This window comes from Sus scrofa, chromosome 11 (assembly GCF_054392235.1).
Source record: "Sus scrofa isolate SSC_HxYL_T2T_F1_AM1 chromosome 11, Sscrofa_HxYL_maternal_Yorkshire_Landrace_v2.0, whole genome shotgun sequence".
NCBI lineage: Eukaryota > Metazoa > Chordata > Mammalia > Artiodactyla > Suidae > Sus > Sus scrofa.
In genome coordinates this window covers 8,500,631-8,516,243 of record NC_139393.1, presented here as the reverse complement: position 1 = coordinate 8,516,243, position 15,613 = coordinate 8,500,631, and the positions used below count along the sequence as shown (strand labels likewise).

At 47.2% G+C, this 15,613-nt stretch overlaps 1 protein-coding gene across 1 annotated transcript in view; it reads right to left on the bottom strand.

The window, feature by feature from the left end:
• The window catches only part of B3GLCT (beta 3-glucosyltransferase), a 115,765-nt gene that overhangs the window by 33,347 nt on the left and 66,805 nt on the right, over positions 1 to 15,613 (bottom strand). The window contains exons 10-12 of the mRNA XM_021065554.2: positions 11,483 to 11,602; positions 9,856 to 9,925; positions 1,890 to 2,003 (exon numbers count right to left, since the gene is read on the bottom strand). Of these exons, the coding sequence (XP_020921213.2) occupies positions 1,890 to 2,003; positions 9,856 to 9,925; positions 11,483 to 11,602 (304 nt within the window). The remainder of the gene's footprint in view (positions 1 to 1,889; positions 2,004 to 9,855; positions 9,926 to 11,482; positions 11,603 to 15,613) is intronic.

Below are 15,613 nucleotides of genomic sequence, written 5' to 3'. Positions count from 1 at the left end.
AGAGGGAGTCACTTAAACTGTTTCTTAAGATCCATGATATAATGATCTGTGTGAATATAACTGTGTTTAAATATATGTATTTTATTTTGTAAACAAAATAAAAATAAAATTTCACACACATGAAAAACATATATATGTAATTCATTTAATTCCATTTTTTTTTTTTTTTGCTTGTCTTAAAGTGTTATAAAAAACAACAAAAAGGCTATATGTAGACATGCACCTGAAGGATCTTAAATTTGGAAAATTAGCCTTTTCTACTTTCCACAGGCAGAGGGAACTTTAGCAATCACAAAGTCAAAGTCATGAGGGATCAAAGACCTCAAGAGGTGACAGGAATTACACGAGGTCAAGTACAGGCAGGACTAGCATCTTCATACCAACTAGAAAGATGTGAGCCTTAGAGAAACTTCAGGAGCCTGGCCTCTTTCCTTAAGGTACCTACTGTGATGGAAATGGGAGAACCTCAAGCATCACGACCTCAGGGAAACAACGGTGGGAAAGTACGATACTGTATCTTCAATTACTGACTTTGTAAATGTCTGCTGTTAAGTTTCTCATGCCAGACCCGGTGGCCAGTTCCAGGATGGATACACACCCAAGATACAGTGCTAAGACAGAGTCACAGTCCCTTAGCTGTCAACAGATATGGATGCTTAAATGGAAAATGCTGGAGCCAGGAATAACAATAAAATGCTTGGGAAGAGAACTAACGTCGACAAATAATAATAAGCCCCGAATTTCGAGAAAGTATTTGGGGACACAGTAGAGAACAAACCACCCAACCTAACCTTTATATTCCCCATTCTTCATCTCTTTATGTCTTTTAACTATTATGGTATGTATTTCTGAAAGCGATCTCAAATTCCTTTTGGATCCAGTAGAATGTAAACAGAAGCACTGAGAAGGTCAGACTAAAAATAAAGAAATCATGGAGCTCCCATCGTGGCTCAGAGGAAACGAATCTGACCAACATCCCCGCCGACACTGGTTTCGATCCTTGGCCTCATTCTGTGGGTTAAGGATCCAGCGCTGCCGTGAGCTGTGATGTGGCTGGGGCGTAGACTAGTGGCTACAGCTCCGATTCGACCTCTCGCCTGGGAACCTCCCTATGCCGCAGGGGTGGCCTTAAAGGGGGGAGGGGGCGCAAAAAAAAAAAAAAAAGATGAACAAAGGGCATCTGAAGGTGGAGTTGCCAGATTTCTGTTTTAATTTTTTTGAAATAAAGTGTTTTTCATTAGAAAGCCTGTGATCGGAAAAGAAAAGCCGGTGTACTTCCAACAATTTACTAACTGAAACAGTAACATATATGGATATCTATAGATATGGATAGTGATACATGTTTAGTACTTACAACTTGTGTTAGTACTAAAAGCAGTTCTTGGAGTTCCCCGGTGGCCCTGTGAGTTAAGGATCCAGCCCTGTCACTGCTGTGGCACAGGTTTGTCCCTGGCTGGAGAACTTCCATGTGCCCTAGGCACAACCAAATAAATAAATAAAAGCAGCTTTTGGGAGTTCCTACTGTGGCACAGTGGGTTAAGAACCTGCAGCAGCTCTGGTCGCTGTGGAGGAGTGGGTTTGATCCTGGGCCCAGTGCAGTTGGTTAAAGGATCTGGCATTGCCGCAACTGTGGTGTGGGTCACAGCTGTGGCTCAGAATCTATCCCTGGCCCAGGAACTTCCATAGGTCACAGGGGTGACCACTAAGTAAGTAAATAAGTAGCAGCTCTTAGATGCCAAGAATCAGCCCGTATCTATGGGTAAAGATGGACAGGGAGCAAAGAAAGAAACTTACGAGGCAAAAATTAGAGCATTTACAAACATTTCCCTTTACCCTAGTTCACTGTATTTACAGAGCAGTAAGAGGAGGAGCCAGAACTCAGGACCCACCTCTCTCTGTGTTGGGAACTCCCAGATCCACCGTGGGGATGGAACTGTCCTCGGAATCGCTGTAGTATTCGATGCGACCTGCCTGACCCGCCCACGTCTGCTTCACGATGGGGACTGAAAAAGCAAAAGGGGACCGTCACCGCACAGTCACAGTCTCCTAGGAAGTGAGGACTCTCGAAGCTGCGGGATAAGCACCTAAAGAAGACGACTGTCACTTGTTCGGGTGACCCGAGATGGACAGCGTGCTGTCTGCTCGGAGACACGCCAACAGCAGGGGAATGGAATCCTCTTCGCGAGGCATCAGATATTCTCCAGGGCCACACAGGCCTCTCTTCTGCTGATAAATACACTGCTGCCAAGTAATGGTACATCTTCTGGTCTGATTATACTGTTGCACTTAAATCAATCTTCACTTTTCTTGATGCCCACTAGACTCCTTCACTTAAAATTCACAACTGGATTTTTTTAAATGGTTTTTAGAAGAGTGGGGAATATAATTACTCTAAGGACTGGAATATTCTGTGTGGTTCTAGCTGAGATGTAAACCTGCCTTCCTCGCAATAGAGGGGGGACCTCTTCAAACCACGTGTCTCCACCCCAAGATTCCGAAAGGACCACCAGCCCCACAAAGGGCACAGACCCTACCTCTGAGCATCACTGCACGGGATGCTGGTATCACACAGCAGATTCTGAAACTCTTCTCATGAACAGATAGATTATTTTAATACAGTAAACACAAACAGCAGAGAACTTTGCTGGTTTTCTGCCTTTTAGAGTGAGACACTCAAAGGTAGCTGTGTCTCCACCCCAGACACATAGACATCTGCCCCTCTGCTATTTGATTTTAATTCAACTGGCTCACCAACCCAGAAAGCACCTTCTATACTCTTTTCAAGTTATGTGTGTGCATCTCTAAATTTTAAGAAAGGATTTCTATTGTTGCTTTAATAGGAAAATTCATCACATCTAGATTTTATATCCTGTTGACTGATGAATCCCAACTCTGATGAAACAAATCTTCAGGTCAATATTTTGAGACTATTTCAGATCACTTATCTCTTCCTTTCTCCCAACGTAAATAACAATAGAGATAATGAAAAAACTACTCATACAATGCCAAGTAAGTGTCTAGCTATGCTAGTCAGCAACCTGGGAATCAAACTCAGCCCTTATATAGAAAATACAAAAGTGTAACATTTTATAGTCCATTATTCACCAGCTTAAAAAAGAAGACCTATGTATTCTGCACGTTTGCTATAATAATCTCCAAATCACCTATTTTCAGCCACTGTTATTTTTATAAATTAAAATACAATTTCTTGGAGTTCCCACTGTGGCTCAGCATGAACTCAACTAGTATCCATGGCCTCGCTCAGTGGTTAAGGATCTGGTGTTAGCGTGAGCTGTGGTGTAGGTTGCAAAGGCAGCTCGGATCCCACGTTGCTGTGTCTGATGGGTAGGCCAGCAGCTGTAGCTCGGATTCAACCCATACCCTGGGAACTTCCCTGTGTGAGGGCAGCCCTAAAAAGACCAAAAAAAGAAAAAAAAAATCTACAATCAACAAAGGCAGGAATAAAGATTTCTCCATGCCAGAATGGACAGAGATGCAGTACAGACTAGGTAAGACTGCTGGGGAGAAAGAAAGAAAAAAAAATCTTCATCCTGTTCTACTTCCAAATTCTAGCACGACAAAAACCTTAACTCTGCCCCTGCAGGGGCAGTGCTTTGCATATAATAAGCAGGACTTACCCAGGCCAGGCTCCCTGCAGCCTCTAAGCGGGTCACACTCTTTTGGTAAAATGTCCTCATTGCAAAACAGGAAGCTCTGAGGAGAGGCCAAGAAATTCCTGGGTCCTCAGCTCTGGGTCCTTCAAGTTCTGCCTTCACTTTCCTCAGCCTTAAGCCCTCAGTTTGTTTGCTCTAAGAGCTTTATGAAACAGCAGAGGCGTTTCTTCTCAATTTGCTGACTGGAATGAGCTTCTCATCAAGTGCAAGGCAGCGCTTTGCCTTACCTACCTACCTGCTTCCAGTGTTCATTCGAAACAAATGAGACAGAGATGTCACCAAAGGTGAGAATGACCCCGCGACTCAGTGCCCGGCACCCCGCACAGTGCCTGGGACCCAGCAGGTGCTCCGTAAACAGCTGACGGAAGCCTGGGTTTTGTACGAATTCCAACAAAAGGCTGAGGGCTCTTTCTGGAACTAGTTTAAGGGAAGGATTTATTCTTATCAGGAGCCCACCGGTAAGGTGGCACTTTGGTGCAAGACCAGTGCCACCATCACCAGTCATCTAAAAAGCAACCAACCATTCTAACCCAGTTCCATGTTCTGAGACTCTAACAACTGAAGCACCTGACAGTGTACCATCTGTCCCCTGGTCACCTTGGCGTCTGCACCTGTCACATCTCCCGGCTGTAAAGAAGCAAAGGTTTAGATTCAATCGTCTTCAACAGCAGGTGAAGACTTCATTTTCAACCAGTAGATTCAAAATGACTTCAAACTTTCAAAAACATTGGTCTATTTTATTACCAGAGTTTGAATCCTAAACTGAATGCATTCTATTATTTATACAACATTTTATATTATGTTGAGGCACTATATTCCTAAAAATACTAAACTTGGAGAAAATACTTCCCTGCAGTTACATGATCTACTGTCTCATTCGCAATAAGGAGAAGCATACTTTTTCCCACATGAAAAAGCAGGAGGGGATGCCTCTTTCAAGGTTTGCCACATCATTTAAAATTGGGGCAAAGTAAAAACTGTTCTATTAAAAAAAACCCTCTGCCCAGAGGGCATAAATCTTCCATATGGTTTTATAGATTAGAGGCAGGCTCAGAACAGTTTTTCCTCTGGGTGAACTGACCTGCAAAACTCTGGTTACACATGAAAATGAACTGACACCTGAACCCTGTACAAAAATTACCACAAATTTTAATGACTGTTAATGTTATGACAGGCCAATGTTAATGACTGTTCTAATTTTAAGGCATTTATTTCGGATTGACCAGTGGACCTTTCGTCTCAGCAGGAAAGTCAAGGACCACAGAATAAAGCCCTGGTCTCTCTTCTCGGGAGAGGCTTAGTGACAGGTACCAAGGCTGTGCTCCACGTCCTGCTCCTAGAGACGAGCCTGATCGACACGGAGTCTCAGAGCAACCTGGAGGCACCCTTGCCTGTGCAGCGGCCAGAAGACTGAACCAGGCAGCAGCTGAGCCCCTTCCTCTCCTTAACCATCTACTCACTCACGCAGCACGGGTGTGGCCCTCCAGCTGGGCACACTCATGTTGCCACAAGCAGACGGTACCGAGCTCCTGAATGCCTCTCTGCCAGAGAGAACGAGCTCCCACACACCCCTTCAGTAAGTACGCTCAGGAGTTCCCATCATGGCTCAGCGGTTAATGACTCTGACTAGCATCCATGAGGACACAGGTTCGATCCCAGGCCTCGCTCAGTGGGTTAAGGATCTGCCATTGCTATGACTGTGGTGTAGGCCAGCAGCTACAGCTCCAATTAGACCCCTAGCCTGGGATCCATATGCCTCAGTGCAGCCCCCAAAAGACAAATAAATAAATAAGTGGGAGTTCCCGTCGTGGCGCAGTGGTTAACGAATCCGACTAGGAACCATGAGGTTGCAGGTTCGGTCCCTGCCCTTGCTCAGTGGGTTAACGATCCGGCGTTGCCGTGAGCTGTGGTGTAGGTTGCAGACGCGGCTCGGATCCTGCGTTGCTGTGGCTCTGGCGTAGGCCGGTGGCTACAGCTCCGATTAGACCCCTAGCCTGGGAACCTCCATATGCCATGGAAGCGGCCCAAGAAATAGCAAAAAGACAAAAAAAATAAAAATAAAAAATAAATAAATAAATAAGTGCGCTCAGATGTGCATCTTCTAGACAAGACCACTGCAGTGATGCCATCAAAACTTTCCCCCAATCTGAAAGGAGTGAAGTGTTTATTTTCAGGAGCTCAGGAAGGTAAAGGCCGAGCAAACGGCAGTTGAACCTCTTTAACGGGAGGGGACTGCAGGAGCGGAACATCTCACAACCCACCGTCTGACCAACAAAAACGGTGGCTGCCATGAGGGGTTGTAGACATGGGATGCTTGCAGCAGCAGGACAGAGGACGTTCTGGATGTTTCCTGACAGCTCACGTCACCCGAGGAAAAACACGTAACCCAGGAGGACGTGATCAAGCGGAACCTTAAATCACCAGCGAGCTTTCCTGTGTCAACATAACCTCACGCGTGAGGTCCATGCATCACTTTATGTAACAGCATCAGCGTCTCTTCAAAACCCGACCCACTGCCTGCATCTCAGCGAGGGCTGCTGTTCCAATGGTGTTCACGCGTCTTTCTTTCCTGAGCCAAGAGACAGACTATATTTTTGCTAACTGTGTCCTAAGATGCTTTATTTCATCTAAATCAGACCAGACACAAGCAGTTACGTAACCATTTGTTTCACTGTTGGGCCAGAAAAAAAGTACAAGATGTAAAATAATTTTTTCTAATTTTGGAACTGGGCTTGAGGATCAGTTCTCCTAAAGAGGATGAAAAAAGAGTTCTGTGTACACGTCGCCTTGGCTCACGCCATGCACGGAATGACCCGTCCCTCACCCTCTTCCCCGGAGGGCCCAGGAGCGAGGTGCCACTTGCCACCGCTGATGCCCAGGCCCCAAGGCAGTGCACACACAGTGAGACCAGCTCCAGAAGAGCCCCTGGAGGGGCCGCTGGCGCTCAGTTTCTCAGAGATGAGCACAGACGTGTCGGTGTGGCTTTTTCTCCTCCACGGTCGTCAGGCTTTTATAACCTGACATGTCTGCACCAGGCTGCACATGGGAAGGCCACGGACAGCGGCGCTCCCGGGCCGAGTCTCCCAAGACACACTAGTGCCAGCGTGGCGATCGGCGCCCCCACATGGATGGAGGTCACCGACCCCTGTGGGTCTGAATTCCCGGCGACTCCCACCGCTACTGCAACTGAACAGCCACCTGCCACAGCTTCTGGCCGCGTCAGAACCGACCTTGCGCCGAGCAGACTGTCAGCGTCACGACCACACACTGTTTACCATGTGTTAGGTTTGTGTCACAGCCAAAGAGACGACAGGACAACTCAGCTGTGGTAGAAGGAACCGGAGATTCGGAGCCAGAAAACCCGAGTCCCCAGGGCCCTCCTCGTCTACAGGAAGGTGGGCCAGCGTGTCCCGGCCCATGGCCAGCTGCCTCTGCAGTATCACGTGAATGCCAACAACTGCATCACCACAAGGCCCTCTCAACACGAAATAAGATGACATTACCTATGTGAAAAACACACCAGAAAACTAAGAAAGATGAGCAGTTGGACTCTGGCATTGTCACTGAAACTAATACGATTACTGGATAATTCTTTGGGCCAACTTAGAGCTGGACTGTATTTCCAGGAGGAGGGGCACAGCCCACTGGCCGGACAGGTTTCAACACCCATCAGGCAAAATGACATCAGCTTCCCTGAAATCCTGCTGCCTTAGACTGTCTTTTCAAACAAACAAGTCAAAGTTTAAAGACAGCCTGCCATGGAAACTCAGCTGTGAAGTCCTCAAATACCTTTTAGGTCTCAGGCTTCAGTGGCCCAGGATCCAGATTAATAGCAATAAATCAACGCATCTGGCTTTGGACAGTTTGGTTTTAACGCTAACAGGCCTGTACAATTTTACAAGGATTTTTAGGAGTTCCCGTTGTGATGCAGCAGAAATGAATCCGATCATGAGGTTATGGGTTTGATCCCTGGGCTTGTTCAGTGGGTTAAGGATCCAGCATTGCCGTGAGCTGTGGTGTAGGTCGGTCACAGACACAGCTTGGATCTGGCATGGCTGTGGCTATGATGTGGGCCAGCAGCCGTGGCGCTGATTGGACCCCTGGCCTGGGAACCTCCGTGTGCCATGTGTGTGGCCCTAAAAGGACAAAAAAAAAAAAAGAGATTTTACAAGGATTTTTAAAGACTTGACCCAAATTTCAAATATAAAAATAAAAGCATTTAACAGCTATCTGAAAGGATCATCTCAACCTTATGCAAAGTAAGAAAGCAATGACTAGATTATTCAAAATGGCTAAATTAAAATTAACACTTTTTTTTTTCTTTTTAGGACCACACCCATGGCATATGGAAGTTCCCAGGCTGGGGGCTGAATCAGAGCTGCAGCTGCCAGCCTTTGCCACAGCCATGTCAGATCCTTAAACCACTGCACTGGGCCAGGGATCAAACCTGCGCTGCCAGAGACAACACGGGGCCCTAACTGGCTGTGGCACAGTGGAAGCTCCACATAGTAAACACCCTTTTAAGATATTATTGGAGTTCCCGCTGTGGTGCAAAGGGATTGGCAGTGTTTCTTCGGTGCCAGAGCATAGGATTGGCTTGGCACAGTGGGTTAAGGATCCAGCACTGCCACAGCTACAGCGTAGGTCAAAACTGCAGCTCAGATCCAGAACTACATATACCCCAGGGCAGCCAAAAAGAGGAAAAAAAAAAAAAAAGATATTGTTCCCACTGTGGCACAGTGGGTTAAGTATCTAACTGCAGCGGCTCAGGCCACTGCAGAGGCGTGGGTTCGACCCCCAGCCTGGCGAGATCGTTTAAGGATGCAGTGTTGCCACAGCCATGGTGGAGGTTGCATCTGCAGCTCAGGTTCAATCCCTGGCCCGGAACTTCAGTATGCTGCAGGTGTGGCCATAGATTAAGAAAAAAATGGTACTGGTGATAATAACCAAATTTTAATTGTTGGCAATGTGTTAGACAATGTTTTAACTCCAATTTATAATATTCTTTTAGTTGGAAAATATGTTCCCTTTTAAAGTGTAATTCGTAATTTTATTATCACATAAATTATATAAATGAAGTCTCCATACAGCACCTACCCCACAAAAATATGACAGATAGTTTATATATATATCTCCTATATAAATATCGCACTCTTGGTGAAATCGAGTCTTTTCATGGAAAAAAATTAAAATATGTGCTAATATTAGAAAACGCCTATCTAATTTTCTTTTTTTCTTTTTAGAGCCACACCCAAGCCATATGGAGGTTCCCAGGCTAGGGGTCAAATCAGAGCTGCAGCTGCCGGCCTACACCACAGCCACAGCAGTGCCCGATCCAAGCCGCGTCTGCGATCTACACCACAGCTCATGGCAACGCCGGATCCTTAACCCACTCGGTGAGGCCAGGGATCCAATCTGTGTCCTTAGGGATGCTAGTCAGATTCGTTTCCACTGAGCCACAACAGCAACTACCAAAACTAATTTTCAATTTCAGAAAAGTGCTGCTAGAAATAAAGGGGAAAAAAAGACAAATTATGTATTTATATTCAGGATAGGCTTTTCAAAAAATATTATCACCTTAACTTAGAATTCTGTAATGACACCAAAAATGTGAATAAAAACAACATTCATCTAAAGGCAGGATTTCCCTAAGAAGGAACCACTGCTTGTAGGGCGTCTTTTTCCTTTTTCTGTATATCCACTTGTGAGCAAATACATAGCCTGATTTAAAAGTTCTAACGTGTGCATTTGAAATGAATGTAGAAAGAAGAAACCGTGTTGGGAAAGCATTCCTCTCGGCATCCTGTGACCCCAAGATCCCCTCTAAGATTCTTAGAGCCTGTGCCTGGACGTAGCAGGACGCTGTTCTGGAAAATAGACCGGTGTTCACGTACTGCCTCCGGCATGGCCACAGCCGAGCTTTTCCACTGCCAATTGAAAACACTGCTCTCATCAGTCCTTGGAAGGGCGCTGGCCACTCATGTTTCAATACAAAATTGCCTTTTCTAATGGATCTCGGGGACTGAAGTGGTGTGCTGAGGAATACTGATTAAATAACTGCTTTCACTCCACTAATGTGTCTGTCATTATCCTTTCTTGAATTTAGATCTGGTCTGTACTTTTTTTTTTAAGGCAGTTTGGATTTTTAAAGTTTAATAAAAATAAGTAACCCAAAACATACTTCTGTCACCATGAAATTTCTTGCACGTTTTTACGGCAACAAAAATATCCTCCTTCTTCACTGGATTTCCCTAGAAAGACAAGAGAAATAGATGCGTACGTGAGTTAATGTACCTTAACTTCACACCCCATTAGCTCTCACAGGCTCTCTAGTTCCAATTCACCAATGTCGGGAGAGCCAACTGTGGTCTCCAGGATTAAGTTCTAGGGCAGGGGGACTATAGCTCCGCTGACCACAAAGCCTCTGCCCTCAGCCAGACCTGCACCAGAATCCCCGCTCTGCCACTGACAGTGTGTCACCCGGACCAGGGTCCTTAGCCCTGAGCTTCAGGCCGGTCGCTAGAGCATTCGATGGTAATGTCAGGACGGCTGCTTTTACTCCTACCGTTTAGTGAGCACAGGGCAGGTGCCCGGGAAATGCTGGGTACCATCCCTTCCCTCTCTGCAGCCAGGGAAGATACTGACAAAGGGAGAGAAGAGCAGGGGGACGTTTTAGTGCGAAATGACAGCTGACTCCCTTTTGAGAGCCCAGCCTTACTTTGAAGTTGAAAGTATTTCACGGTCCTTTATCTATCATCTACCCAAGTCCAGACAAAGCGGATGCTATCCTCTGCCAGATCGAGCGTTACTGCAAGCTCCCGGCACCCTGGAGCCCTGGATTGGCCACTCGGATCCAGGGGCACACGGAGGGGGGTGGACAGGCCACACTCGGGCCCGGGGTGCTTGAGGGCAGGGGCTGTTCTGACCCCTTTATCACCTCTCCTAGGCCTGGAACAATATCCAGTCATGCTCCCTACATCATCTGGGGCTGGTTTATAGTGACAGGTACCTGCAATTTTGTCATGTCACTCAAGGCACGGGGAGGTCAACCCCTCCAGGTTTCCCAGGACACACCAGAGAGCAAGCAAGCACATCATCTAGAAAGACATTTTCCCCGGGGAACTGGCCAACAGTGCACATTCTCTCCTGCTGCTAGAGTGGGTCTGTGTGTGTCTGTGTTTATGTGTGTATACATGCTCTTCTTTGAAAATGCAGCACAGATTTCTGCGTCACTGACTTGAAAATGACAGACAACACCTGAGGCAGGGAATATACTTTCACTTCTGAGCTGTTATCCACCCGGCTGAGCTCCGGGGTCTTCAGGCTCATTCTGGGGCTGGACCAAGGCTCCACCATAACAAGTCAGTTCATCCCCAGAGCTCGGGACGGTCCCACGTGGGATCAGAGCAGGGCCCCTGCTAAGAGGCATTGGGGGTGGGCTCGAGGAGAAGCCTCTGGAAGAATGGGAAACGTGTGACGCTGCCTTCCTCGGAAACAGAATTCCAGCAGCTCCGAGTTCTGCCTGCAGCAAAAGCAGCGACTCGGGATGCGCTGTGTCCACGGAGCTGCGGCCCCACAGGACGGCCCCGGGGTGAGGCCGTGCCTGTCGCAAGCTCACTGCCCTCCCCGCAGGCCGTGTCACCTCGCGTCTCAGGGCCCCCGTCTTCCTGTGTAAAGGGGGTCCCGACAGCGCCCGCCTTACGGGGCTGGTATCACCGGGAGGTCATCCTCGGCTGGCACGTGGCAGACGGTGACGTGTCTGGTGTGCAAGGTGTGCGACCCGGAGGCCGGGTCCTCCTGTTACTTACACAAAGCGGCAGGAGGGCACGGAATGTGGTCGCACAGGAGGCGTCGCCACCGTCGGTACAGAACTCAGGCACCGGGGTGAGGGCCGGGCCGCGGCCGCCGTCCCAGACGTAGAGCGCGATCTGTCACACAGGAGAGCGGCCTGAGTGCGGAGGCTCGACCGACGCCCCCAGGGAGACGAGGCAAGCGGGCCAGGCAGAGCCCACCACCCCTTCTAGAGGGTATCCCTGAACCCCATCCACCTGCCCACCGCAGCGGGGGTTATTATGTACAAAAACGGTCATTCCGGGCAGAGCAATCTAATCTCTTATTAACCATCAACAATTACGAATCCATATTCTGACCCCTGCAAAACTCCAAAGTTGTCACAAGCAATTTCACGGAAGCTATTTAGAGATTCTACATCATCACCGAGAAAAATAAAAGGAAACGGCATCATGACTGGTTTCCCGCAGGAGAGTAATTACACACCCTGAGGAGCTGGCTGAAAATATCTCAAAACATTGGCTAAAATACCTTTAAAAGCATTTTAAATGTGCTAAGCTGGCACAGAAGTGTGGAGCTCCTGAAGACAAAAAGGCCAACGTGAGGACCTGGGGAGGACGGCACGGAGGGCACACCTCCCCGGCAGGTGGCAGCTGAGCTCTGGGGACGCTGAGGTTCTGACTTGCGTTTGGAGAACAGAGCCCACGATCCCCCGGGACCCACCTCAGGTGGGGCGTCTACCAGCAACCCCCACACAAAGCGGGGACTCTGGTGCTAGGTGGAGGGAGGACCAGCTCCAGAAGCCAAAGTCAGGCCTCCCTAACTCGGCGCCTATGTGGTCCAGAAACCGCTCACGGTCATTTAAAGCGGCCCTAAGTCAGTACGACCTCCTAACGGGAGGCAAAAGCTGATGCAAATCCTTTCAGAGGAACCCGCCACCTTAATACAGGACTCACAGGACTGCCTCCGATCAAGTTCCCAAGGAGCAAGAGTTCTCAGAAAACTCCCAAGGAGTAGCGCAGAGAGACGAGCGGAGGAGCAGAAGCCAGCAGACACAGCTCAGACAGGCCCCAAAGACCCCAGGGATCGGAATTATCAAGCATGGATCATAAAATTACTGTTTTGTGTATTTTTATAAAGAAGACTTAAAAACATGAGCAACCTTTCTAAAAGATTTTACAAGAGAGCATAATTTGAAAAAGAAATGACCAGAACATCTAATCACTGAAAAACATAATACCTGGGGAATTCCCTGGTGGCCGAGCAGTTAGGGATCCAGCATTGTCACTGCTCTGGCTTGGGTTTGACCCCTGGGCTGGGAACAGCCGCATGCCACAGGTGGAAAAAAAAAAAAAGAAAAAGAAAATATAATGCTTAACATGAACATTTTAATGCAGAGAATAACAGCATATTAGACCCAGGTGAATAAAAACTAGGGAACTAAAAGATGAAGCCCCCCCCCCCAAGTTATTTGAAATGTAGCCGAACAAGAAATACAGATGAGCCGTGAGAGGGAGAAGTTCAGAGCTCCACTGCATCTAAGATCCAGGAGGAGACGGCAGAGGAGATGAGCAAACAGTGAGACAACAGCCGAGAATTTTTTAAAATCGTTTAACAATCCTATTGCAGAATGTTAAATAGGATTAGAGAAAAGATTCTGCACCTAGGCTTCTCTACCACAGTGACACAGCAGCCAGAGAGAAACGACCCATGACCTCAGAGGAGCCACACAAGCAAGCGTGCTGCTGCCTCCCTCCCAGCACGGCCGTAACAGAGGCCCGAACACAGCGGGGAGCACTCCCACCCGAGAAGAGGGCTCTCGACCCAGGACTGCCTGCACAATGCAACTACGTCTCTAGAACAAAGCCGAAATAGAGTAAAGAAAGAAAAAACTGAGAATGTGCCACCTCGCTAAAAAGGGAATTCTGAAGCATGTCCTTCAGGAAGAATAAAAACAATCCCTGTCGGCAGGCCCGAGAAAGAAGAGGGAACAGTAAGCAGACACCGGCCAACACAGAGTTAAACTAATGCAAATGTGAACTGCAAAGGAGTGACAGCATCTGAGCTGCAGGGTTCAAAAAAAGAACAGAGTTCCTGCTGTAGCACCATGGGTTAAGGCTCTGGCATCGCCACCGCAGCAGCTCGGGAGGCTGTGGTGACACAGGTTCCATCCCTGACCTAAGAACTGTGGGCCATGGGCGCAGCGAAGGAGAATAAAGAAACAAACAAACAAAATGCCAATGGAACAAAAATACTAGATAAAAGAGCATAAATTGGGAAAAGGATAATCAGAGTTAAATTATTCTCAGGCCCTTGAATGTTCAGGATATTGATTAATTAGCCATTGTTAAAATATTTAAAATAACCATTAAGGGATGGACATCGAGACTGAACTTTCAGGGAGTTCCCATTGTGGCTCGGTGCAAACCAACCTGACCAGTATCCATGAGGAGGCAGGTTCCATCCCTGGCCTCGCTCACTGGGTTAAGGACCCAGCACTGCCATGAGCTGTGGTGTAGACTGGTGGCTACAGCTCCAATTTGACCCCTAGCCCAGGAACTTCCATATGTGATGAGTGCGAACCTAAAAAGAAGAAAAAAAAAAAAAAAAAGATTGAACTTCCAAAGTAGCAAAGGAGGGGGAGAAAAGAATAAAAAGGAAAAAAAAAAAATCTAAAGGCGAGGAAATTTTTAAGAAAACAAATGGGAGGCAAAGGATAAAGTGTTAGTCACCTTGAAAAATATAACTGTAAATTCACTATATGGTTTAAAGATTAAAAACTGTCAAACTGGGAGAGGAAAAAAGACATGTCCTCTTTGAAGAGACACACATGAAGACACAGCAACGCAAAAGGACTGAAGACAAAAAAAGGCAGGGGGGAGGGGGGAGCTCCCGTCATGGCGCAGTGGTTAACAAATCCGACCAGGAACCATGAGGTGGCAGGTTCGATCCCTGTCCTTGTTCAGTGGGTTAAGGATCCGGCATTGCCATGAGCTGTGGTGTAGATCACAGACGTGGCTCAGATCCCATGTTGCTGTGGCTCTGGCGTAGGCTGGTAGCACCAGGTCCAATTAGACCCCTAGCCTGGGAACCTCCATATGCTGTGGGAGTGGCCCTACAAAAGGCAAAAAAAAAAAAAAAAAAAAAAAAAAGATTGAAAGAAAAGGATGAAAAACAATTGAGGCAAACACCCAAAGAAGGCTCGTACAGAAGTGTTCCTATTGATGAAATAAACGCCAAGGCAAAGAGCATCACTGGTGATAAAGATAAATCCACCAAGAGGATGTAAGAATTCTGAGCTCGTGCGCATTTACTTAACACAGGCTCAGAGCACAAACAGCAAGTGCTGGCGCTCTCACAAGGACACAACGTCACCCCTATTGTGGAAGATTCCACATTCCTGCCTCGGTCACTCAAAGATCAAGCAAACAACAGGCGGAGGAAGGCAGGGAGGGAGGAGGAAGTAAAATGTGGAAAAGCACAACAGATGAACCTGCTGGATTAAACCTCTTCCTTCTTTACTCTAAGAGACATCAAGAGAGTATCATCATCCCTCAAGTTAGAACATAAATATCCTTTTCTCCACTTGTGAAAAATGACCATGAACTGGGCCACAAAGCAAACCTAAAAACATCTCAAATGACTGTTATATAAACCAGTCATACTAAGTTAGAAATCAGTAACAAAACATCGGAGGAGTTCCCTTTGTGGCTCGGTGGTAACAAGCCTAGACGTGTCTCCTTCATCCCTGGCCTCCCTCAGCAGGCTGGGGGTCGGGCATTGCCGTGAGCTGTGGTGTGGGTCGAAGGTGAGGCTTGGGTCTGGTGTGGCTGTGGCCGTGGCTGTGGCCAGCAGCTGCAGCTCTGATTTGGCCCCTAGCCTGGGAACGTCCATTATCACGGGTGTGGCACTTTAAAAACAAACAAACAAAAAACCATAATAACAACACACAAATATACTGAGTCACAATGAAGAATGTGCTCACATCCAGCACAGGGAAAGATACTCAGTATCTTATAAAAACCAACAGTGGAGAAGACACTGAAAACTAATATACGTAAAACAATCACTTTGCTGCCCACCTGAAACACTGTCAATCAACTGCACTTCAGTTACAAAAAGAAGTGAGTAAACGGTTTCCAGCTAAA